This window comes from Anabrus simplex, chromosome 2 (genome assembly GCF_040414725.1).
Source record: "Anabrus simplex isolate iqAnaSimp1 chromosome 2, ASM4041472v1, whole genome shotgun sequence".
Classification (NCBI taxonomy): domain Eukaryota; kingdom Metazoa; phylum Arthropoda; class Insecta; order Orthoptera; family Tettigoniidae; genus Anabrus; species Anabrus simplex.
In genome coordinates, this window is record NC_090266.1 from 788,278,393 (window position 1) to 788,303,999 (window position 25,607).

The 25,607-nt window shown below is 41.1% G+C and overlaps 1 protein-coding gene across 1 annotated transcript in view; it reads right to left on the bottom strand.

Moving 5' to 3' along the window:
• Camta (Calmodulin-binding transcription activator) overlaps window positions 1–25,607 on the bottom strand; it is a 705,348-nt gene that overhangs the window by 498,994 nt on the left and 180,747 nt on the right. The window contains exon 2 of the mRNA XM_068226037.1: window positions 19,679–19,746. Within this exon, the coding sequence (XP_068082138.1) occupies window positions 19,679–19,746 (68 nt within the window). The remainder of the gene's footprint in view (window positions 1–19,678; window positions 19,747–25,607) is intronic.

The following is a 25,607-nucleotide window of genomic DNA, read 5'->3' on the forward strand; positions in this document are numbered from 1 at the left end:
GGACTAATTTTCTTGAAATTTATTCCATAAATTCGGACAGACTTATAATTCATTATGGTGTTAATTTTATATTTTTCCCATACTTGCAACGGGCGTAATGAATTATTTCGGCAATGTAGTTTCGCGGCTTTACTTCAGGAAAATGACCTCGCCACGTGTCGCAGATCCGCGAGTATGACGCCAACTTTCCTCCAGGCTTAACTGCATTTATATTTACCCTGGGGATTCTATCTTCACATACGGTTTATAAATAATTTAGATCCTTCGTTCCTGGATTTACCATGTCGCCAAAATGTCTCGTTATGAAGGATTTTTCGAAATTGGTAACTTATTCAATACTCGAGGTCCACCGAAGTGTACCGGCATTTCACCAGCTCGCAGCTCGCTTGTCACGGAGAGCTCGTTCCCACGACATAGCGAGGCTCTTGAAATAAAAACATGGCTACTCTCAAAAAAGTTGTTTGTAGCTGAAATAAATATTTGGAATTTTTGTTTTCATCATAGAATTATGGGTTCAGTACTGTGACACAATTATTAGATGTCGTTTTGAAGATTTGTTCCCATGGTAGTTGGAGCTGTTTACATTCTTCACGCAGGTGTAATTTATCACGTAGAAACTGAATTAAATCAAATAAGTGCCATATACTTGTATTGCTCCTAACCTCAATAACATTGATCTGCCAATTCATTCCACAATGCCAAGGGGCAAAACAGGCAGACCGTGAGGGAGACCTACAAGCAAAGGACGTTCCACGCCATTAGAACCTGTCACAGATCGCAGAAAAATAAATTCTAGAAGTGACGAACAAAGACAGCTTCGAATTCAAAAAAGACAGAGAAGCTCAGTGCTATCGCACACAAGACAGATTCAATGCTCAACTACGACGGTAAGTGCAAGATAACAACTTTGTGCCATCAACTTACCTACTTCACCACCATGAAAACATCAGCGCAAGAAGACAACTATATAAACTTCCAAACTCATATTGTTCTGCCCGTCTTTTCCCTAAAGACAATGAAGCGCAAACACACAGCTTTGGTAATGTGGGCAAAATGTGCGTACATTATTCTGCAAGGTTGTTCGCAGCAGAGTTCAGTGACAATTCAGCTACCATGTGTTTTCACATGGGAAGGGTTAATTTAGAGGCCATTTAAGTTCGTGAAGAGCTTCAAAACCTCATAGAGCCGAATGATGACTATACTAAGAACTACCTAGAAAATATTAGACAATTTAACAATGCTCTGGCATTTGTCTGAGTTCAGATTAACTCGGTTGACATTCCTGGCAGGGATCCACATTGTTTTGCATGACATGAGCGGGTGTATCATGTGGTAGGAAGTTTGCATCCTCCTGCAGCAGTTGCAACAACTTACGCCGGCCTTTTCATTGTAAATTTTGATACTGCATTACAATACCGTATAGAGAATGACGCCAATCAAAACTGTTGCAAATAAATAATGGTTACATTGAAAGTCATGATTGATACTCATAATCCTTATGCACAGTTATTTAAATACATAAAGGATGCACCTAACACTATACCCGATTTGAAATTAAAATTCACCGGGCGAGTTGGCCGTGCGGTTAGGGGCGCGAGGCTGTGAGCTTGTATCGAGAGATAGTGGGTTCAAATCCCACTGTCGGCAGCCCTGAAGATGGTTTCCCGTGTTTCCCATTTTCACACCAGGCAAATGCTGGGGCTGTACCTTAATTAAGGCCACGGCCGCTTCTTTCCAACTCCTAGGTATTTCCTCTCCCATCGTCGCCATGAGACCTATCTGTGTCGGTGTGATGTAAAGCCATTAGCAAAAATAAATTACAGTTCACTGCTAGCAATGCATTACATCCTCGAAGATCCAATGCACTTAAAGTCAGTCCCTGATGACGGAACTCCAGCAGGCAATATTGATTTTGTCATCTATTCTAAAATAATTGGTGGACTTACTAAAATGTCTTACTTGAACCCCCCATTCTGATCCAATGGAATATCCATTGCTTTTCCCATGTGGTGATTCTGGATGAACTTTACGTAAGCTACATGTTCAAGTTCATACTACTGCGTTGAGAAGTCACAGATCAGTTACAGTACTATTGATATCGTTTAGCAGTTAGAGATTGTTTCAGTATCTTTCATGCTTCAGATAAATTATTTCAACAATTCGTTGTTGAAAGTGACGTCAAAGTAGAAGTCTCCAGGTTGGCATTCGTTCGATCGCATCCACAAGAACTCAGAGGTGTTAGTTACAAAGGTTTTATGGACTTTATTAACACTGATGCTGAACAAAGAGGGGCAGTTGGGGGAATTACTGTTATTGTTCCATCAACTTTATTTGCAGCTTTCGAAATATGCTTCAAAATTATCAAGACGCGATGGCCATTGTTGCCCATTTAGGAAAGTCTGATCTACTTGACACAATGACTTGCAATCCCAAGTGGATTGAAATTACCTCTCAATTGAAACCATATGAAAGAGCTGAACATAGACCTGACTTAGTTACTAGGGTTTTTCATTGGGCATTGCAAGCGTTAATAGATGATCTTTAAGAAGCACGCTCTAGGCGTAGCCATTGCTTATGTTTGTGTTATTGAATTTCGAAATTTAGGTTTCCCTTATGTACAATTTCTGCTCATGGAATCAAATGAAGATAAATTACGTTCTGTTGCAGATGTACACACTTTAATTTGTGCAGAAATTCCAGATAAAGAAATAGACCCTCAAGGTTTTGAAGTCAGGTTGCATCCGGGAGATAGTGGGTTCGAACCCCACTGTCGGCAGCCGTGAAGATGGTTTTCCGTGGTTTCCCATTTTCACACCAGGCAAATGCTGGGACTGTACCTTAATTGAGGCCACGTCTGCCTCCTTCCCACTTCTAGCTCGATCCTGTCCTATTGTCTCCATAAGACCTATCTGTGTCGGTGCGACGTAATACAACTTGTAAAAAAATATTTCTAAGAGAATAGAAGTGCACTCCTTTTATTTGCGAACCTCCTTGTATAAAATAGTCATCAAAACACCACGATAATTTGCTCCTTCCTTTAGGTCATGTCTGGGATACATACCGTAGCATTTTCAACCGCTTACGTTTTGAGTAATGAACGATCACTCGAGGCTTACAGACCTGTTAATCCTAGGTCAACAAAGAAGAGAAATACTAGGCAAAAGAACAGAGAAAAATATAACTACATCGTAGTGAGTGGCTCGTAAAAAACTCATTTCAGATGCGTAGAAGCACAATTTATCTTACGAAAATTGCTAGGAAGGAGGCAATCTCTGCTTTGTACTTCCAAGTTTCAATGAATATGTTGAAATGCACATTTACGAAGAGCTACTATGTAGTCTTGAAGCAATCTGCGATTTATATTTCTCTCATCTGCATACCTCATAGCAGCTCTGTTCAGGGATTTTTTTAATGCTATTGGTTCGGGCGTCAACCCATGTGGATCTTTTGCCCGTACTGGCACTGTAGAGTATGAAGCTGCGTGTGATTGAAATGGCGGTAGTGTGGAATGTTGTGTATGAGGAAAGGAAGATTGAGGACGTCACAAACACCCAGTCCCCAGGCCAGGGATATTAATCATTACAATTAAAATAGCCTGACCCGGCCGGGAATCGAACCCGGAGCCGTCGGGTGATAGGCGGACGCGTTGCCTCCTACACCGCGGGGCCGGACTCTGTTCAGGGGTACCACGCACGCCTTTTACCGTGTGGCTGTACTTTCGATTCCCGGCACGCCCAAGGACTGAGGGCCGGAATCGGGTGCACTCACCTCAAGAGACCATCTGAGGAGATGCCTTGACCCAGTCAAGAAGACCGACCGATACCATCAAGCTCAATATGTAACTTTCTTTTTCATTTTGGTATTTTTTTACAGTCTACTTTGCGTCGCACCGACACAGATAGGTCTTACGGCGACGATGGGATAGGAAAGGGCTAGGAGTGGGAAGGAAGTGTCCGTGGTCTTAATTACGGCACAGCTCCAGCATTTACTTGGTGTGAAAATGCGAAATAACGGACAACAATCTTCAGGACTGCCGACAGTGGGTTTCTAACCTACTGTCTTCCGAATGCAAGCTCAAAGCTGCGCGCCCTAACTGCACGGCCAATTCCGTAGCTTTCGCAGATCTGTAGGGCATCTTAAGTAGCTCAAGGCTCGTAATGAGTTACATGTTTGCATACCTTATTTGAAAGAATGGGGCAAAATCGTACTGCATTCTACATGTGTATTTCTTTTTTACTTATTCCTGGCCTATACATATCTTTCAAAAACACACACATAGCAGTGGTGGCTTCGCACAAATTGAAGAGCGACTTCAGAAAAAGTCGAAATGAATCCACTACTCCAGTAGGACATAAAAGGATTTACCACGTAGCTCGTTAAAACATAGTACTTGTGCACCATCCTGCTGTTAGATCTATACAGAATGTTCGTCTCGGCACTCATACAACGGCCCATCATTAGCGCTAGTTTCGACAGGAGTGAATTAATGTACGACAAGAAAAATAACCACGGAACAAAATACTGTCTGATTTAAAAATGAGGAGTATGTGCTTGCGGAACTGATAAGTTGTCTTCAGATCTTACTTCAAATATATCCGTATATATATTTCCTGGCGATTTGGCTGCGTCTTTGGCACTGAAAGAAAAATACATTTTAAACAATGTGCTTTACATTGCACCGACACACATAGGTTTTTTGGCGACGATGGCATAGGAAAGGCCTAGGAGTGGGAAGGAAGCGGTCGTGGCCTTAAGGTGCAGCCCTAGAATTTGCCTGATGTGAAAACGGGAAACCACAGGAAACCATCTTCAGGGCTGCCGACAGCGGGGTTCGAACCCACTATCTGCCGGATGCAAGCTCACAGCTGCGCGGCCCTAACCGCACGCCCAAGTCGCACGCTGAAAAATCAACTGATTGTATACATAATCTAGATGTCTAATAGTGGCTTATTTCTGTAAACCTCAAATTTTAATTTCTTTTGATAACAATATTATTATTTTTTGCAACAAGTTGTCAAATATCAAAACAACAACATGCTCTATTGGTGTGAAAAACGCATTTCCCCCATCGGAAACATAGACATTCCATTAGTAATATCTGGGCAGGCAATAATTCCATTGTGGAGATTTATATCTCGTATACAGTTATCAGATTGTGCTTCGTCTAATGAGCTTTTGATAAATTTACCTGCTGCATCTTTCGGACCAGAGGTAATCCGACACCGGAATCAGTGACGAGAGGCTTTCCTCTTTGAAACGTTATCTGGCAGGTGGACTTAGTACCTAATAAAGGGAAGTTTCTACCTGAGGACTGCCATTACAAGAAGAAGGAGAAGCAGGAGAAGAAGAAGAAGAAGAAGAAGAAGAAGAAGAAGAAGAAGAAGAAGAAGAACAGCTGCAAAGAGGTGTAACTTGAACTCAGTGTGGGGTTTGAACCCTAGTCGCTGGTGAACAGCAAAAGCTCGGGTTCACCCGAAGAGTGTATAAGGACTGCCCTCAGAGACAGTGAGTTTCTCCATACACCATGAATAACCACTACAAACGCCGCTAGTTCCAGCATTAACAGTGTAACCAACACCACTAGCACCACTGCTCATCGCTCCATCATGTGCTCCTCCGAAAACCAACCCCACTGTTCGTCACCTACTAGTTCAGCCAGCCCCAACACAACGGGACTCTACAGTACAAACGTAAACATCCATATCACGCTCCAGAATCTGAATCTCCACTTAGAAAGTTGGCGATCACCACTATTCTTACTCAAGGCTCGAATAAAGGCTTATCACAGTCCGTAGAAAATCTACCGCCAGCTGGACTCTACCAAATACTACCATCTGGCACTGATAATTCGACTGCAGCAGCCGACCTCAGACAGGAGCATCGTTCAATGGATACAACACCGACTCCCACCAACACCTCCCCAGTCATAGACTTCCTCCATCTCTCTCAAATGCCAGAGCACATCAAAATCGCCCTCAGGGAATTCACAGTTTTCTCCTTAAAAATCCACATCCACAGTTCCGCTCTTCCCAAACCATATTCTGCACCCGACATTGATACCATTAGTAGAGAGAAAAGATAGCCGACATCAGATCTACCTCCAACAGATATATCATCAAACTCAATGGTGAGGAGATCGCCTCTAAACTTGTAAATAATATAGGAGCTGTACAACTAGGCTCACGCTCCCCATTCCAGCGCCTCTCCCTACCCCGCATCAACACTCCGCCCCACACCACAGACACAGTATTTTTAGCTGGCAATCAGAGGGTCGACTCGGAACTCACTGACGAAATAATCCTCTACGAACTCAATACAGAGAATATCTCAGCACGGAATGTCTTCCGAATTAGGAACGAGTCATGATTCGCGTCCTCTCTACCACGACAGACGTGTTTAGATTGTTAAATACACGAGTCTCAATTTCTAAACAACATTAACGCGTGTAACCATCCCATACGCTGTGAACGCTGTCTTACTTACAATCGCCACAGTACCGCTCAATGCCGAGCCCAACAACCAGTCTGTGGGCACTGCACCCAAACTCATCCCACCAAGCAATGTCCCAAACCCCAGGCTTCACCTATCTGTAAAACCTGCAGTAGACCTCAGACCACCTATTCACGCCTAGTTAAAGCTCGCCCTCCCACTCCTGAAAACCGTCCCGAAATTGTTGTTCCCATCAGAACCATCAACTTCCCACCCCTCCACCCAACTCCCAGTTCCACCATCCATAGAAGATATTGTCCGCTTCTTTGCCTTATCTCTCATCAGCATTTTTCCTTTTCACCGCCCCCCCCCCTTTCGTCCTCACACACTTTCAAGCTGCCGCCAAACAAACCACCTCCATTTTCAAACAAGCCACTCTGGTTTAAACTGTCATTTTCAATTCTCCCGCCTCGAAACCCTTGTCTAATGGCCAATTCAACCCAAAGCAGAAAACCCTCCCCTCCCATCTCCACCGCCTTCTTCTTCAAGAAGAAACGTCTTCACCTCCAAGCCCTCTTACACCAAAACACTGCCCGTACCGTATTACTCAATGAAACCATGTTCCTTCACCTCAAACCCGTCCACAGAGCGGACCATCCAGATGGGATCGCTCGTAGGTGTGCAGCCATCGCCATCCACCCCGCTCTCCCAACACATAACCACCCTCTCAACCCCATTCTTTCTCAGAATCCTGTATCGCAACCATTTATTTCAGGTCCAGAATGATTCATCTAGCGACAATGTACAACCGCTTCCACAGCCCTCTTCCGACAGGCTTCCTCACCTATCTCCAAATCTCATTCCTCAAGGCTCTCCGCTCTCTACATTACTCTTTGTAGCAGATATACCCCAATCACCCTCCCCACTACAGCTCCTCCGATTCGTCGATGATACAGCAGTCCTCGCACACCTCCCATTAGTCCAAGCCATGAACCGAATCCTTCAACCCTAGCTGAACTCTTTAAAACGTTGGCATCTGCAGGTCAAACTCTCCAAAATTCAGTCCATCTTTCTTCGACCCCGTCGTGGATGCCTCTCCGCCACCCGAAATCCTCAGCACCTCCGCCTCAAAATCCATAAGATCCTCATTCGCCCCCAACCTACACTGAAATACCTAGGCAGCACCATCGACCAACACCAGCCCTTTCGTCCTCACTTCCTTAATGTCAAATCCAAAGCCGCCCGAAGATCCCAGTTGCTTCACTGGCCGGCACCAGCTGGGATCTCAACACCAAACACCTTATTAGAAACCTTTAGCAGACCAGCCGTCACTTATGGTCAACCTGCCTGGGCAGGCGTCACCCATCACCACACCATCCTCTACCACCCTCTATATCCATCACCCGGTTCGCATTGCTCTCCGTCTCCCACCTCTCTATTATACCATCCCTCTATGACATATTTTCCTTTCCCAAAGGGGACACCCATGTCTCCCTCCTGTTCCAAAGATTCCTAGATAAAGACTTGACCCCCAACAACCTCAGCACATCTCCACTCTGGTCACTACACTTAAAGACACATCGACATACCTTATCCCCGCTCCACTTTTACCACATTCACTTCCAATCTACAGACCGGCCACCCCCGTAAAGATGATTGTGTTTGGGTACCCTACACACTCCCTCCACCCACAATTAGCAGCCTAGTCAATCTCATAGGTAACTATTACATTTCGATATTAAGGTCCCTAAGACATCACATCACCGGGCGAGTTGGCCGTGCGGTTAGGGGCGCATAACTGTGAGTTTGCATCCGGGAGATAGTGGGTTCGAACCCCACTGTCGACAGCCCTGAAGATGGTTTACCGTGGTTTCCCATTTTCACACCAGGCAAATGCTGAGGCTGTACCTTGATTAATACCATGGCCGCTTCCTGTCCCATCGTCACCATAAGACCTATCTGTGTCGGTGCGACATAAAGCAAATAGAAAAAAAAGACAATCCATATTTTGTTTCACTTTTAATCATAGTTGCCTTATTGTCACGATCAATACAAGGTTATACCTTAGTGTACGAGTTTCACTCTGAGCCACTGTATGTCAATAGCTAGTTCATATTTCACACGTAGCGCGAATCGAACGGCGTAGTCCCCAAGAGGAAAATGAAGCACGTTTGAATTCATTACATTTTTCCAAGAAGTACTTGTCCGATTTTCAAAATAATCACAGTGCTGAATTTGTAATGTTTGTACGTTCAAGGCTATGTGTAGAACACAGTTCCATTGAAAAGAGCACAGTTAGTACCATTTTCTCAGATGATATTGACGCCATGAAAAAATACTGTAAATCCGATTATCAGCCTCTTGGGACCATCACAGAAAGTGAAAACAGAATGTCGATATCTTGAACGACTTACGAGTTATGTGAGGTGGACATGATAGCTGAATAACCCAGTATAGCTCTACTGTACCTCTATATACGATTATCTCGTATAGGCCTTCGTAATGATAGAATTTGATTTGAGAAACACATACAGTGAAACTATTTGAATAGTTTCGTGATTATATGTGAAACGTAAGCTCCCATTTCATAGTACAAATGACCTAAATTCCATATATTTCAGTTTGCATTTCGAAATTTCATGTAGGGCCTAATATTGCAATGTACAGTCAGTCCAAAAAGTATTCTTCTACTTGCTGTTTTGCGAATGAAACCTGTCTGTAGACAGTGAAAAGCCGAAAAAACAATAGTTGGATGGCGCATAGGTCACTACATGATTATTATACAATATCAAAACAAAAATATATATTCGAAGCGATAACAAGGATAGCAAAACGTAAAAGCTCCATTATTAGCAAGTTCATAAAGTATTCGTCTACGCTCGGAATGGCTGTTTAAAACGCTAGCTCGGAGCTGAAACGTCACTCGTGATTCACGCACGCGCTGGTGTCACCCTTCCGCAAGTCAAACATTTTGTTGCTGTGAACGGCTCTGGAGGCGTGTAGGTTGTACAATGGGTCGGAAGGTACAGAGACGAGCGTAACAGAGACGAAACTGCGCTTGCAAAGCTAGTGGTCGGACCTCGATCAACGGTTCAGTCGGTGGTGGATCGCTACTGCACTACAAAAATATTCCAAATGAAGCCGCGGAGTGGTCGTCCTCGGGCAATGACTGATCAAGACGAAAGATTTATTACGCGAGAAAGAAAGAAAAATCCAAGCCCTAGTGCACCGAAGTTTGCTGGTGAGCTCGAGAGGTGAGGCACAAAGGCATGTGTTAGCACAGTAAGGAATACTGCAAACAAAATGGGTATAATGGCCTGGTAGCTCGTAAGAAATGTGTGGTGAGTGCAACGAATCACAAGAAATGGCCAGATTTCGCCAAAGAACATATGTACTTAAGGACGAGGACCTCTGGCATAAAGTCATATTTTCGGTCTAAAGCATATACAACTTACTTGGGTCAGATGGCAGGCGAATAGTTTGGCGGTAGGAAAATATGGAGATGCAGCCGCTGAACCTTGTGCCCACTGTGAAACACGGTGGGGGTTCCCTCATGGTGTGGGAGTCCATGAGCTCAGCAGGTGTAGGACAAGTGCATGACATAGAAGGAACAATGGATCACAAGATGTACATAATATATTTTAAAGAAAAATGTGAACACTAGTGCCGAAAAATTGGGTCTGCAAGGCACGTACATCTTCCAACATGACAACGATCCGAAGCACGCAGCTCTAAATACTAAGCTGTGTCTATTATATAACACCCCAGAAAACTCAATACACCCCCTCAGAGCCCCGATATGAATACAATAGAACACATGTGGAAAGTGCTGGAAGGTAACATCAGGAAACGGCGAATTTCTAACAGGAACGACTTGAAACAAGCTCTCCAAGACGAATGGGACAAAATTCTATCCTCCACTACGGCTAACTTGGTCCGCTCCATGCCGCGAAGATTGCAAGCAGTCATTGCTGCAAAGAGAAACCCTACGAAGTATTAATTTATGTTATTATGTACAGTATGGATGAATACTTTATGACCTGGTGAAAAAGTGCATTTTTATGTTTTGTTATACTTCTGTATGTTTGTTTTTGTTTGGTAATAGTAATGATAAATAGACCAATGTGCTACTCAAGTGGATCGTTCGTTTGTATATTTTTGTCTTCCCATGCCCTGTAGACATGTTTCTTTCGCAAAAATGCAAATAGACGAATACTTTTGGGACGCACTGTATGTAAACCGTTATACCATATGCTGTTATTTCGCCGCTTTTCTCATATCATAGTGGGTATCCGGGTACGAACTGTGTCGTACATCTTAAACTGGCCCTGTTTCACGATCAGATGCCCTTCCTGACACCAACATTATGTGAAGGGATGTATTCACTACTGCGTGTTTCTGCAGTGGTTAGTGGTGTGATGTGTTTTGTGTACTGTACATAAGATGTGTGTACTGAAACAAACAGAAATACCCAGTCCCGGAGCTAGAGAAATTAACCTGGCGCGGCTAAAATTCTCCACACGGCTAGGAATCAAACCCAGGACCCTCTGAACTGAAGGCCGCGACGCTGCCCCTTCAGTCAAGGAGTTGGACAAACAATTATACCGTACGTTATTGTTAAATTAAACACGATGTGGATAACTCATGTGAATAAATATAAGGAATGAATATGGTAGTGGAAGTGAGTATTATCTGAAGACGTACAACTGGGCAATTAATACTGATCAGAAGGGAAATTTCCCAGAAAGGTTAAATTTAAGGTAAAAGTACACCTCAAATGAGGGAAAAGTTCAAATACTTGTACATAAGTAAATGATCTCCGAAAACTGTGGAATGACATCTTAAAAAAATAAAACTGAAATAAAAGAATAAAGTGAGCTCTTAGTGTCACTCGGGCTACAACTGGGAAGGTGCTATTAAACTGGAGATGATCACAAAGTCGCATTGACCTCCTTTACAATAGTTATGCGACATTATTTGCTATCAAATCGGCAACAAGCTTTCCTTTTCTTACAAACCCTAAACATACAGTCTCATGTTCTAAATCTGGAAAATGTCATTAAGTTTATTTCCTTGAACCTGCGAAAGTAACCAGGCAATTTAAGGTGGAAAAATACGAGATTAAGGCTTGCAGCATTGTAGAGGCTAGGGCCCCCGTCCAGGGTTTTAAAGCGAAATCACATGGATTGACTCAGTATCTCACTTACTTACACAATATCTTTTGAAACACTGCACACGCAACAGTCCATCTTAATGTATAGTTTAGGGACTTGGGACATTATGGCCAACATACCAATGTACATCAAGCAAGTGTGAATTATGTTTCATTGTTTGATAGCATGTATTACTGTCATGACTGTTCTGATGCATGTATGAGTAACTAATTGAGTCTAGGATTTCTGAAGTAACAGTCGTGATCTCGATGAAGACACCATTCCAAAGTTATCCTTGAGTTAAAATGGGGGAACCTATAAAAATCATGTCGAATTTGGCCGATCAGTGAGATTCGAACCCATACGTCTCCTGAAAATGGTACTCCACTGGAGGCATCAGTTAAAATTATTCTTCTCAGTACAACATTTATACAATTGAAGGACATCACCCAGAGACATGTTCCTAAGTAGGTCTTCCCTGCTGATGTAATATTTTCAAACGCATGATCATAATTTTATATTTAACCGCGTGTTAATGAGCCAGCAATTCTGCTCTTCCAAGCACAGCGGACAATTAAAAATAGAGAGAGACAGAGCGTTCGTACGTGTTCTGCAGTAATGCAAACGGGAAAAGGTGCCTCGAAGATGACGCGAGCTCAATACAGGTATCTTCCTAAAACGTATGGGAGGATTGTCTATTTCTACTGAGTGAGTGCCTTATCTGTCCGACTCCGTGGCTAACTGATCAGCATGCTAGCCTTTGGTCTAAAGGGATCCGGGTTCGATTACCGCTCGTGTCGAGGATTTTAACATTCAATGGTTAAATCCTCTGGTTCGGAGACTGGGTGTTTGTGCCGCCTTCAACATCAGATTTAATTTTGTCGTAGCTATGGTAGCAAGGCTTTGGTCGACATATTGCCAATAGAGGAGCACTGCCTAGAGGGATATCCTGTGTGGTTAGGTATATTAGTCTATTTTGGGAGTCAACAATCCTTTGGCATCCTTTATATTTTTACGTAACTACTGCATCCTACATCTACTCTAATCTGTTAGTCATATTCGTGCCTTGGTCCACCCCTACCGTTCTTACCTGCTTAAAATTCCCTCAAAAAGTAACTTAACAATTTCTGGGTGTCTCAAAGTGTGTCCTATCACTCTAGCTCTTCTACCGGTCGAATTTCACCAAATCGTTCTCTTCTTGTAAATTCTACTCAGTGTCTCTTCATTCGTGATTCTATTTATCTACTTCACCCTCAGCATTCTTCTGTATAATCTCATTTCATAATCTTAGATTCTCTTTCTTTCGAAGCTACGTATTGTCCACATTCCACATCCATACAATGCCACATCTTTCTAACTTGTATACTGAACCCCTGACCTTTGTGTCATAAGGAGCCAGAATCCTAAAGTCATTATATGAGGTCCCATATAAATTACGAGTCGGGAGCTCTACGTATATTTTTTATCTCTGACGAGAGAAGGCACGTGGAGGACAGGTGTTAGTTCGCATTCTCACCCGCACGTGGAAAAGAAGTATGGATACAGTATACTATTTGTTCAAATAAAAAGTACATTTTAAAAATGATTGGCAACGAAACTACTGTAGTAAACGTTAGGAAATTGTTAGTGAAACAATTTGGTGATTAATGATACAGATTTTAAACCGCTAAATAGATCCAGAAGGAACTTTGTCAAAAGACGCGCCTGTTCGTTCAAACTCGGTTACATCGACCAAATATAGTGCCTATCGTATGAGGTAATTTAACAGTTCATTTCGTCGAGAAAAATTCTTAAATGCTCATCAATAACATTGCTACTAAATTAACAACTATTTGTTACAGTGACACCTGCCTTCAATACATTTTTATGGGGTACGAAAAGTGTCTGTAAAATTCTTGGCGGTAAGTGAAAACGGCATGAGAGTGGGAGAGTAAACTATAAATGAGCGACGCGCCATCTTGAATCACGCATTGTGTCAACTGAATTCATGGCGAGTCCACGTATTTCATAGTAACTTTATAAACCAGCGTTGGAAAGACTAAGTCCCGAGGTAAGATAGGTTTTGGCCGCAGGTGGCTATAATATCATCTCCAAGTGGAGGTAGGTTTTAAACCTTACGCATATTTTCAGGGACAGGTAATAGACGGTCATTCTAATGCCGCGATCCTGAAACTCCTGCAGCTGAAGTTAGAAATAATAATAATTGTCTTTTTGTAAAATACTGCGAGAGGGGGTCGGATTTCGACAGACGTATTCGGTCCGTGCAAGGAAAAAAGCGTGTGAAGGGTATTTTTTGTATATGTCATTATTTTCAGGTGAATAAAATAAAAGGAAAAGATGTTAGTAAAGCCTCTATCTGTTGAGATGGCTAAATAAAACGATTGAGAATCTGGTGAATCTGTAAAGATGGGAGAAGACGTACGTCTAAAAGGTATGTGGATTACCACTTTGTTAAAGATACTTTTATTTGTTTCATTGATGTCACCATATATTTTCTGTGTGTGTATCTGTGACGCATTTAGGTCACCCTTTTTATTTCGTGAACATGTCGGTGAAATATGACGAAAGGTCATTTGGTTTATTTTCTTGGATAATCGGGAAAGTCACGAAACTAGCGTGTGAAGTGTTATCAAGTAGTAGATTTGATGGTTGAGAAGCGATGTTTATGTGTAAAGTAAAGGATCATTTCCGTACGTTTATTTTCTGTATTTGAGGTTTGTCAAAGTTGAGATATTAATTTATCGTAAAATTCTGTTCGACGTTAAGACGAAATTCATGTGAATGTAAACCGTGGTTATTCATTTAAAGCTGGCGTGAAGGCACAGCGTTGTGTTAAGCGATGTAAAATGTTATTCCAGGGAATTTACAAGGCGAGATCGATAACATTTTGTCACAGAGATTGTTATTCCAAAGTCGGTTGAAATCTGTGTAGAGGTGATGGGAGGAAATAACAGTAACATTTTTGGTAAGTCAAGATTGTGAATATCGGTTTTGGAAATATTCAGCTTTGATATGCGGGGAGAGATGGTTAATTGTTACAGAGTGTTTGTGTAATAGCGTTGTAGATCACCCATGAGAGATATTCCGTATTAGTGTCGTGTCAAGATTTTGTATGGGAAGTAAGGAGGATTGTGAATCAGGTTGTTGAAAGCCTGTAGTGTTGATGCCGGGATATTCAATGTAAAAAACCCGAGGAGTTAGTTTGTGTAATTTATTGAGACGGGAATAGGGTCAGTACATAATTAGGATTCCACGTGAAACCGTAGCTCCGTGATGGATAAGAATATATGAGTGACGTCTTAAATTATATCTCTTCGCATAATCTATGTGGGTCAAGAATTATACTTACGTGAATTGCCACCGAGACCGAATTCTTTTGTTTCATTTTAATGCCGGTTAAAAAGGCCAGTAGCCAGGGTGTGTGTCGTCTCGCGATAATAGGGGAGATATTGTGTCCCGTTATCCAACCAGCTGCTAGGTAGTCGAGTCAGCTCGCTACTAGAAAGAAACTAACTGTATTTGTCATCGATAGTAAAATGTTTGGAATCGGATTTCGTTATTTAGATGAGACTCGTTTTAGTAGAGATTTGAATTAATATTTGAAGCGACGAAAATGAGAGGATAAGGTTGGATTTAACCATTTTCAGGGATGTCAAAATTTGAGAATCGGTGATTGATTGTTGTCTGGCATTATTCGAGGGCTGTGCAAAGTCTTGTTTTTTTATGTCACGAAGCGACGTGACGGGAACTTGTTATTTTTGCGTTGTGTGTTAATTTGTGCAGATTGTAGTATTTAACGTCAGGATAATCCAAGATAGTTTCTTAAATAATTGTTAGTGTTAATGTAAGCTTGTTGACTGACGTCATGAAATAAATAAATAGTACTGGTAATTACAATGTATTCCATTTTCATCAGTGATGAAAAAAGTGAGCAATAAACAAAACAAATACTGTAATTGAAATAATTAGGGATCATTAAAGAAACCATTCTTCCGGACAGATAAAATTTGTTGTTAATTAGGATTATGAGATCACTTCATTTATTAAATTATTAAATTCAGTGAAGTCGTATTTTGAGAATTAACTTAAAACCAAGTGAATAACTTAAAAATGTATTCTGGAAATCTTAGTTTATTTGCTGGGAAATCTCAACTTTAACGTAACGATTAAGGGGAAGTGTCCGATAGCAAGGGACTTTACTGCCACAAGTGTTTTGAGCGTTTGTTGTTGTTGTTGTTATAATTTTTTTTTATTTGTTGAGCATCAGATGTGCTGGGGATTTATTAATGTGGAAACCTTGGTCATCAGCTACTGTAAATTAATTGTGTTCAGCCTTCAGCTTAGAAGTTGGATGGTCATGGGGTCATTAACCTCAGTGACTGAGATTAAGGCCATCTGCCATTATAACATCATTTTTCTTGCGGTCATCATCCACAATGACTTTAACGTAAATTACAAAGTTAGATGTCGATCTATGACATAGTCGCAGGTCACATCGATTCAATTAAGGGTCCATGCCGTACAACCACTTTGTGGCACATACTGACTGAACTGCCATAATTATACCAAGAGTCCAGAGCTCGTGCTACGGGGGCTGGATCATCACGAATCATTATGCTGGTACATGCAGTCTCGCATGGAAACCGATCTTAGGGACCTCCAGACCTTCCATACTTCACTCTTAATTTAAGACAGTGGTTTCTAGTAAGGATGCCCCTCAGGCAGTTCAATTAAGGTCTCCTAAGCCAGTATCTCTCATCAGCAAAATTATTTTTTATTACGGACAAGATTGAGTTCGTAGTTAAAATGACATGTGTCTCTTCGTCTTTATTTTAAATAGTTTAAATAAACATCGATTTCCTTGACTCGATTCCTTTCATTTAGTAGATAGATCAAGTTACTGAAACCCGCCTTTATTTAAGCAAGTGACGAAGAACCCTAGATGATCCAAGAGAAAGATTTCATGCCGATTTGCTAATAGGTAAGGAAGGTAGGTATTCTACGAAGGACTTTAAAGGGTTCAATATCAATGTCTGAAGTGAGGGAGTTTTTTTTAAGAAACGGCTTTCTTTCTTGTGCTAGTCTGCATTCTTCTGCCATCTTTACCTCTGTCATCGTTAGTTATTCTACTATCCAAGTAACAATATACATTTACTTCCTTTAAGACTTTATTTCCTAATATAATATTTTCTGTATCACCTGATTACGTTCGACTGCATTCCATTACTTTTGTTTTGGATTGATCTATTTCCGTCTTATACTCCTTATCGATGATTGTTCCCATACCATTGAGGAGTTTCTCCAGATCTTCTGCAGACTCAGATAAAAATAACAATATCATCGGCAAATCTCAGAGTTTTAATTTTCTGTCCATGGATTGAGATTCCTTTTTTAAATGCCTCTTTGATTTCCTTTACCGCCTGTTATACATAAACACTGAAAAGTAGAGCAGCCCTGCCTCACTCTCGACTGATTGCTACATCTCTTTAACAGCCCTCGAATTTTACCACTGCAGACTGATTTTTGAACAGATAATGCAGAACCTTTTTCTCAGTATTTGATTCCGATCACCTTCAGGATCACAAATAACTTCGTCGAATCAACGTTATCGAAAACCATTTGTAGATCGACAAATGCCATGTAAGGGGGCTTGTCCTTCATAGTTTGATGTTCCAAAATCAGACGTAAAGCCTAGATAACTTCATATGTTCCTGCATTTCTTCTGAAGCTAAACTTATTTTCTCCCAGCTCAGCTTCAATGTGTTTCTCCATTCTTCTGTAAATAATACGTGTTAGAATTTTGCAAGTGTTAGATACTAAACTAAGAGTGCGTTTGTTTTCACACATGTCAGCGCCTGCTTTCTTCGGAATAGGTACAGCAACAGTCTTTCTAAAATCGAATGACACTTCTTCTGTATCATACAGCTTACACAATAAATGGAAAAACCTCACCATGCCGATTTCTCCTAAGGCGGTCAGTAATTCTGAGGATATGTCAACAATTCCAGGTGTGCCTTGTTCCTCTTCATGTCTCTCAATGCTCTGTCGAATTCTGACTTCAGAATTAGGTATCCTATATCCGCACCAACACTACTACTTTTTCCTGGACCTTATCGTCTATTTCTTGATACAACTGTTGAATATGTTGTTGCCATCTTTCTGCCTTGCTTTCCTTTCCTCTATGTGGTTTTCCATCTGATCTCTTAATATTCATACACCTAGTTTTCCTTTCTCCAATCGTTTTATTGATTATTTTATGGGCAGCATTTAACTTTCCTACAACCATTACCTGTCCTGCACTTTCTGTCTACTTCACTCTTTAGCCAACTGCATTCTTTTTTCTCCTTCTCACTTTTAGCATTCTTGTACTTCCGCCCTTCATCAGTCACGTCTAGTATCTCCTGAGTTATCCACTGATTGATTCTGACTTGACCTTGCCTATCTTCCTAACTTTTCTTTAGCAGCCCTACTGATCTAATTGTTCAGGGCTATCAACTCTTAATCTATTGTGTTTTTTCCCTTCTGTTCATTATACAACATGTTCCTGGAAACAATTTCTCACTCTTCCTTTCCTTCAAATTTTCTATACCCCATCCCTTACATTCCTTTCTTTCTTTCTTTCTTTCTTTCTTTCTTTCTTTCTTTCTTTCTTTCTTTCTTTCGTTAAGTTCTTCATCTTCAGCCGGCATTTCATGACAACCAACTTGTGGTCACAGTCCACCTCTATCTACTCCCTGGAAGGTCTTGAAATCCAACAACTCGTATGAAGCCTATTAGGTATTTTCCAGTGTCTAGAGGACTTGTCCACTTCCACAGATAAAGTGGCAATGACTAAATTATGAACGACGCAAAATTCTAGCAGCCGACTTCCTCTTTTATTCGCGCCGCAAGAAATGTGTTAAAAATAAAGGCTGGTAGTTTCACCATCTATTTGTTTGACATGACTTTCTTCTCCTTAATACATTATTATTATTTTTTTTTTGCTAGGGGCTTTACGTCGCACCGACACAGATAGGTCTTATGGCGACGATGGGATAGGAAATGCCTAGGAGCTGGAAGGAAGCGGCCGTGGCCTTAATTAAGGTACAGCCCCAGCATTTGCCTGGTGTGAAAATGGGAAACCACGGAAAACCATCTTCAGGGCTGCCGATATTATTATTATTATTATTATTGACATCATTTAAATGTAGTTGTTACTAGTTGTTATTAGTAATAGTGCATTATGTTTAGACAGGTTAAGTGAAAGCAAGGGAAGACATCCCTAACTTTGCCAAGATAAAATATCTTATATTACAACTTTATAAGTGCTTCTAAGTACAGTATAATCGGTAAATTTTGCTGCCACATGGATGCTCGCCCTATAGAATGCCATCTAACAAGGGCTACTATGACCTGAAATCTAGAGATGAGGCATAAGCTTACTGATCTCTCAATAATGGAGATCTCCTATCGGCTGAGCTTTGCAGAACAAGCAATTTTCTAATGATAAAGTTTACTCGCATATTGAGGCAGACAGCAAACCTCAGCTAACTCATCGAAAGAAAAATATAACGTTGGGGATATTGTTTTGGTTTAACGTGAGAGAAGCGAGCACGTACCGTTCCCGATTGAAATTCTCAAACCAAATGTAATTATTTTTGTTGCGTCTGTGATTACAATTCTCGGTAATCGGCGGATATAACACAATACAGTTTTCGAACGAAAACATGTCATTAGTTAAGTACGCTTTCGATATTAAAACACTTCGAAGGGCGAACAAAATTCTTCTTCAATTAATCGTAAAAACTCCTTGAAAATGTGGTCGGTTCGTCACCTTGTTTGCCATATCAGCTTTGGAGATACAAGTTATAGACTCAGTTTTAAATAACACACATAACTCTTGGTTGTTAAATAAAATCTATTAACGGTGTTAATGATATTTGTATTATTCATAGTTATTGACCTAGAATACATCATTATTCTCACTTTTACTATTTACCCTGCAAGATCACGATATAAACTCGTCATTAATTGTATTCCTGGTTTTAGCACATGCTATTATAACATTTGAAAAGGCAGAATATGGATATTACGAGAGGGAATCTTGCACAACATACCTGATTTTGACTTCCTTACTCTGCCATTCATTATGCCTCTCGAAACTGATAAGGATGGCGGCAATTTCCTGAAACAAAGAATTCATATATCAGCATCATTCATTGAGAACTAGATTAATACATTGTAACTAACTAGCATTTTGCAAGTAGGAATTAGGAAAAAGCTGAATTCGTGAACATTCGGTTATACTGAAGAGATCGCTCCTAACAACACACATTCCTTTAATGTACAAAATATTGTGACAGAAACATGGTAAAATTGCTGAGGACACTTCTTCTTCCTCGACTGCTTTTCTCACATCTTTGTGGGGTCGCAGGTGTGAACTGTGTTGCATATATGGATCTGGCCATGTTTTACGGCCAGTTACCCTTCCTCACGCTTGCCCTACGTGGAGGGATGTATTCACTATTATTTGTTTTTGTGCTGGTTGGTAGTAAGATGGGTTGTATGTATGTGAATAGTGTATTGGGATTAACATAAATCTCTAGTCCCCGAGTTAGAGAAATTAACCAGACGCAGTTAAAATCCCCACCCGACCAGGAATCGAACCCAGGACCCTCTGAACCTAAGGCCCCGACGCAGACCATTCATCCAAGGAACAGTAAAAAAATTGTTAATGACAAAGGGTTACATAATTCCTGCCGCGGTCTAAATATGTGTTCTTGACAAGATACGAATTGAATTAAAAAGCTAATGATGATGATGCTTGTTGTTTAAAGGGGCCTAACATCTAGGCCATCGGCCCCTAATGGTACAAAATGAGACGAAATATAATGACAACTTAAAAGTTCAAAATCATCCACTGACCACAATAAAAAAACGTGATGATGGAGAATGGATGGATATGAATTTAAAGCAATCAGTGAATCCGACCCGCAATACCCCACCTCCCCAGAAACTATCATAAACAAGAGTATTACTGACCAATGGACTGTTTTTCAAGCACAATCCTGAATCGAGGATGCTTGTTGTCTAAAGGTGTCCAATATCAGGTCAACGACCACTCATTGTGGTACTTATCGCTAATAAACAACGCAGACCCAAGGTGTCGCTCATATAGCGGTACTAATCAAGGGTACTGGAAAACCCATACTGATTCACCCTCTGTTGCTACTAATCACAAACCTATTGTGTACCTAAGATAGTGGTACTACTCGCAAGTAAAGGCGACCCATGGTGTTCCCCGCGTGATGGTGCTAATCGCAGTTTCATGGTTATAATAAAATCATCCCTTGGTCGCCCCTTTTAGTCACTTCTTATGACAGGCAGGGGATACCGTGGGTGTATTCTTCGTCTGCGCCCCCACCCACAGGGGGTAGACAGAGAAAAAAGAAGAAAAAAGAAGGGATCCGTCACTTCGAAAAATGAAGTAACGGACGAAGAAAGGCAAGGGCCATGAACGGCGTAAAAATTAAAGACTTCCTGGGCCTCGAATGCTTTAGAACCATCGGGGTCGGAAAAGAACAAGAGTTGACCAAGTGAGGTCAGAAGAGGATAGATGAAAGTGAAGAGCCTGGCACAAGTAATTGGAAGCAATGCCAGGACTCAGCTAAGGACCCTTTGGTCGCCAACCCACGGTCCCAAGTTGAGAGCCCCTAGGGCCCCTTTTAGTCAGCTCTTACGACAGGCAGGGGATACAGTGGGCACATTCTTCATCTGCGTCCCCCACCCACAGTGGGTAAAAGGCTAATCCGTTTTATTTCCTCTCATATTTTAAAGTCACCGCGTTTCCCTTCTGAGACGTCTTTAGGACAATTGAATTAAAGTTAAATTATTATTTCAGTACTAAACATTTCTACAATCTTGGTTTTACGATAAACGAACACAGAATATCTGCTGCGCGATCCTTACATTAAGGTAATCAGTTCCCCAAAGTCCGCGGTTTAGACACAGCAATAGATAACAACACTGTATAAAAGAAAAAGGATTGTCAATAATAATAATAATAATAATAATAATAATAATATTAATAATAATAATAATAATATTAATAATAATAATAATAATAATAATAATAATAATACAACTCAGAAAAAAGTCTTGCACCAGATGTATGTTGGGTGCACATGAAGGATGTCCACTCAGAGAGCAGTCTAATTAAAGTGACATCGGAATGCAATATAACGTCACCCCGTAAGTGTACGTGGAAGTACGATATGCAATCTTAGGACAATTCAGAAGAGCGCACTCTAACTGGAACCCTTTGACACAACATGCACAGAACGCATATGGCCTGTTCAGTGTGTAAACCACCCCGGTGAATTATTAAAACTTTTGATCGTACCAACACTGTTACATTACATCAGCAAAACCTCCTCGTGACGAAATTCGTCCACCTGGTTGGCGTACACCATAATCACGTCGTTAGAACGTTAAACCACTATCGTGTAACACAAAAAGTTTAAGATCGTTCTGGCAGTGGCGAGAAGACTCCGCCAACAGGGCTGCGTAGTGTCCATCTGATGATAGCTGGGAAGACTGTACCTATTCAATAAGAAATCGTCTCCGTAGGGCCTACCTACAGTACGGAGTTCATTAGCAAGTATTTGCACGTACACTCGAACACCGTGGCACCAAGTACAGATGGGTAAGGTAACATTCGGTGTGGAACCGGGCATCATGGCATTAGATCTTCTTCAGAGACTGAAGAATTTGCTGGACGCCTAATAATCATCGGAGCAGGTGTTGAGAAACGAAGTAACGCCAGAGGACACATACACAACATACCATGGATCCAACAGTAAGGTGGATCCGTCTTATTTTGGGTCAGAATTACGTACGTCAGACGCTGTTCATAATAGTTGATGGCACTAAGACAAGTGTCCAATATCTGGACTGAATCCTCCACCCCATTGTTCTGCCATACGAACAACATATTGGAGACTGGTTCGTTTTGTAAGACGGCAATGCACGCGAGCACTGCTCCCATCATGTTTACATCTTCCCCAAGGAGGCCCAAATCAATCGAACAGGAATATATGCGGTGTCTGCTGTTACAAATTCGATTGGACATGTCTGGGACCAGCTGAAACAAGCTGTGTAAAGACGTAGGAATCAACCTTTCACCCTGGACGGCCTCCAGAGGGCTGCTATCAGAGAGTGACAGTGTAGAGCAGGACAGTCTCTATCACCAGGTGTGCAACATGCAACGAACGGCAGAAGCATGGCTCAATGCAAGGAGTGGAATTGCACTATACTAAGACGCAAACCGTAATTTTCTGGTTTGATAGAAAGATCTACTTTGCCAAATAATGCGTCGTGCTTTTCGTAGATTTGTGTGTTTCCGCCGTGATTGGATAATTGAGAAGTTTAATCTAGAGTGTCGGCGAATTTCGGCAACTATTTTGAGTATGATTCCACAAGCTGATATTTTACCTCAATATTTTACTTTCCCTACATATTAGACATATAACAAATGTAAGTTTTCATCTGTACAGTTCTGATGACCAAAGCTTCAAACTGGAAGATCAAGAACAAATCGAAACGCACTATACCCTCTTTCAGGTACTTCACCTTGCCTCACTGTCGTCATAGAATAGATGATAAAGGAGACACTTCAACTTTATCGACAGCGATTCTTTAGCGGTCATCTCAACACTTCTGTCCTCGGACCACCGTCCTACACTCTGATTAATCGTTACCCCATAGAGTATTTGTATTGTCTAAGATAAATAGATTGTTAGCTCTATAGGCTCTTTCAAGAGTAAAAGCCATATCAGAAAGACCTGATGTATAGCCACCACCATTATTATTATTATTATTATTATTATTATTATTATTATTATTATTATTCGAAGGAAAGGAAAATAACACACATTTTGGTTTCATAAAATAATGAACATGACATTTTTAGAGAATTTTGCATTTAATTTGGATTGTGCATTTAATTCATACATCTGCATCACATCACATGTTGCAGAATACACATAAAAATTGCAGAAACTGCAGTACGGTTAAAAACTTACATTTACATACCGGAAGTTTATTTTTATATAACTTAAATGACTAAAATAAAATGAAATTAAACTACAGTAAAATTAAACACACATGCCTGCAATACAGAAAAATATATAATACCGGTCTTCTTCTTCTTCTTCTTCTTCTTCTTTTTCTGCCGCTTTTCCCACACCTGTGGGGTCGCGGGTGCGAACTGCGTCGCACATGTGGATTTGGCCCTGTTTTTACGGCCGGATGCCCTTCCTGACGCCAACCCTCTATGGAGGGATGTAAGCACTATTGCGTGTTTCTGTGGTGGTTGGTAGTGTAGTGTGTTGTCTGAATATGATGAGGAGAGTGTTGGGACGGACATATACACCCAGTCCCCGAGCCAGAAGAATTAATCAGAAGCGATTAAAATCCCCGACCCGGCCGGGAATCGAACCCGGGACCCTCTGAACCGAAAGCCAGTACGCTGACCATTCAGCCAACGAGTCGGACAAAAATATATAATACCGGTCTATTCCTATGAATTCACAGATGCAGTATTTTGGTATTTGGCCATTGGCTGACTTTAAACATCACGCTCACTTATGGCTCTCATAGTCAAGAAGTTAATAAGGAAGAATGGATGACATTTTGCATTATTTTGTATTTAGGCATAGCAAGTAGATGTTGCGAAAAATATTAATCATGGAGACGGTGATGCTGCAACAGCACTTTCTAGCTCAATGAGGAAAGCAATGGCACGCTATATGACATTTAACTCTGGTTGTTTCCTTTAAGTACATAACTTACTGGTACGGGTTTGGGGATCCAACTCGTCTCTGGATTAATAACTCCATTCTCGCCTTCTGTACAATTACATAGAACCGAACAAGTGAATATTCCTATATTTAAACTGAATTCATTCGAACGGCTGGTCAGATAATAAGGTTCAAGCAAGCGCAGGAATGCACTGGTTGAGGAAGTCTGTTGCAGAATTTCATGGCCCAAGATAAGTGAATGACTGAAGCGATTGTAATGTATCGGACAGGTAAAATCAGAAATATCGATGGGAATCTTTTCTATCTTCACTTTCTGCAGTAATAATGCAGTCACCGATATATGAACCCAGGATTCAACGATGTCATGTCGACGTAGGATAAACACAATGATGCGTGTTATAAATACTTGTATAACTTTGTCGTTACTAAGCCTGTCGGCAAATTGATACGGCTGAGCTAGATGTCTCACGGGTCTCATTAGCTTTAAGTATAGCAATTCGACAATATTTGATAATCTTGTATGATATAATAGGCACCTTACTATTGTGTACATTAAATTGGAGAATTTTCCAGCGAATTTCAAAACATTATCACATTGGTATTTTCCTCGAAAACAAGGTACAAAACCGAGGAGAAACTCCTCCGAATCTGGTCACGATCAACTATGGGATTCATACCTACGATGTCGTAGACTGACAGCACGCCTAGTACGATTTCGTAACTTATGCCATCGGTGCAAGTTACCAAAAGTGTGCACAAATAGTTTCTTGAGCTTAATTTCTCACTCACCAATAATTCTTCCCGTAATATTTACTACTACTACTACTTTTTGTCTGAAATATGGAAAAAGGGAAGTTTATTTTGCCAGTAATTTAACGTCACACTAACTCTTGAAGGTTCTCGGTAATGGTGGGTGAGAGTAACGGCCGTGACCATAACCAAGGTACAGGCGAGGCACTTGCCTGGTGAGATGAAAGGAAAACCACAGGAAGTCATCTTCAGAGCTAACGACAGTGGAGTTCAAACCTATGATCTCCGTATGCAAGTTTACAGCTTCACGACCCACACCGTGTAGCCAACTCTATCGGTTATCGTATTCCAAAAGTTCAGCAGTGGAATATTATATTTCAATGACGTAAAAAGACCGCAGAGGGCTTTCCATAATCCTAACTTAATGCTTCAACATCAAAGAAACGCATATTTATTGCCTATGTTTCGTTCGTGC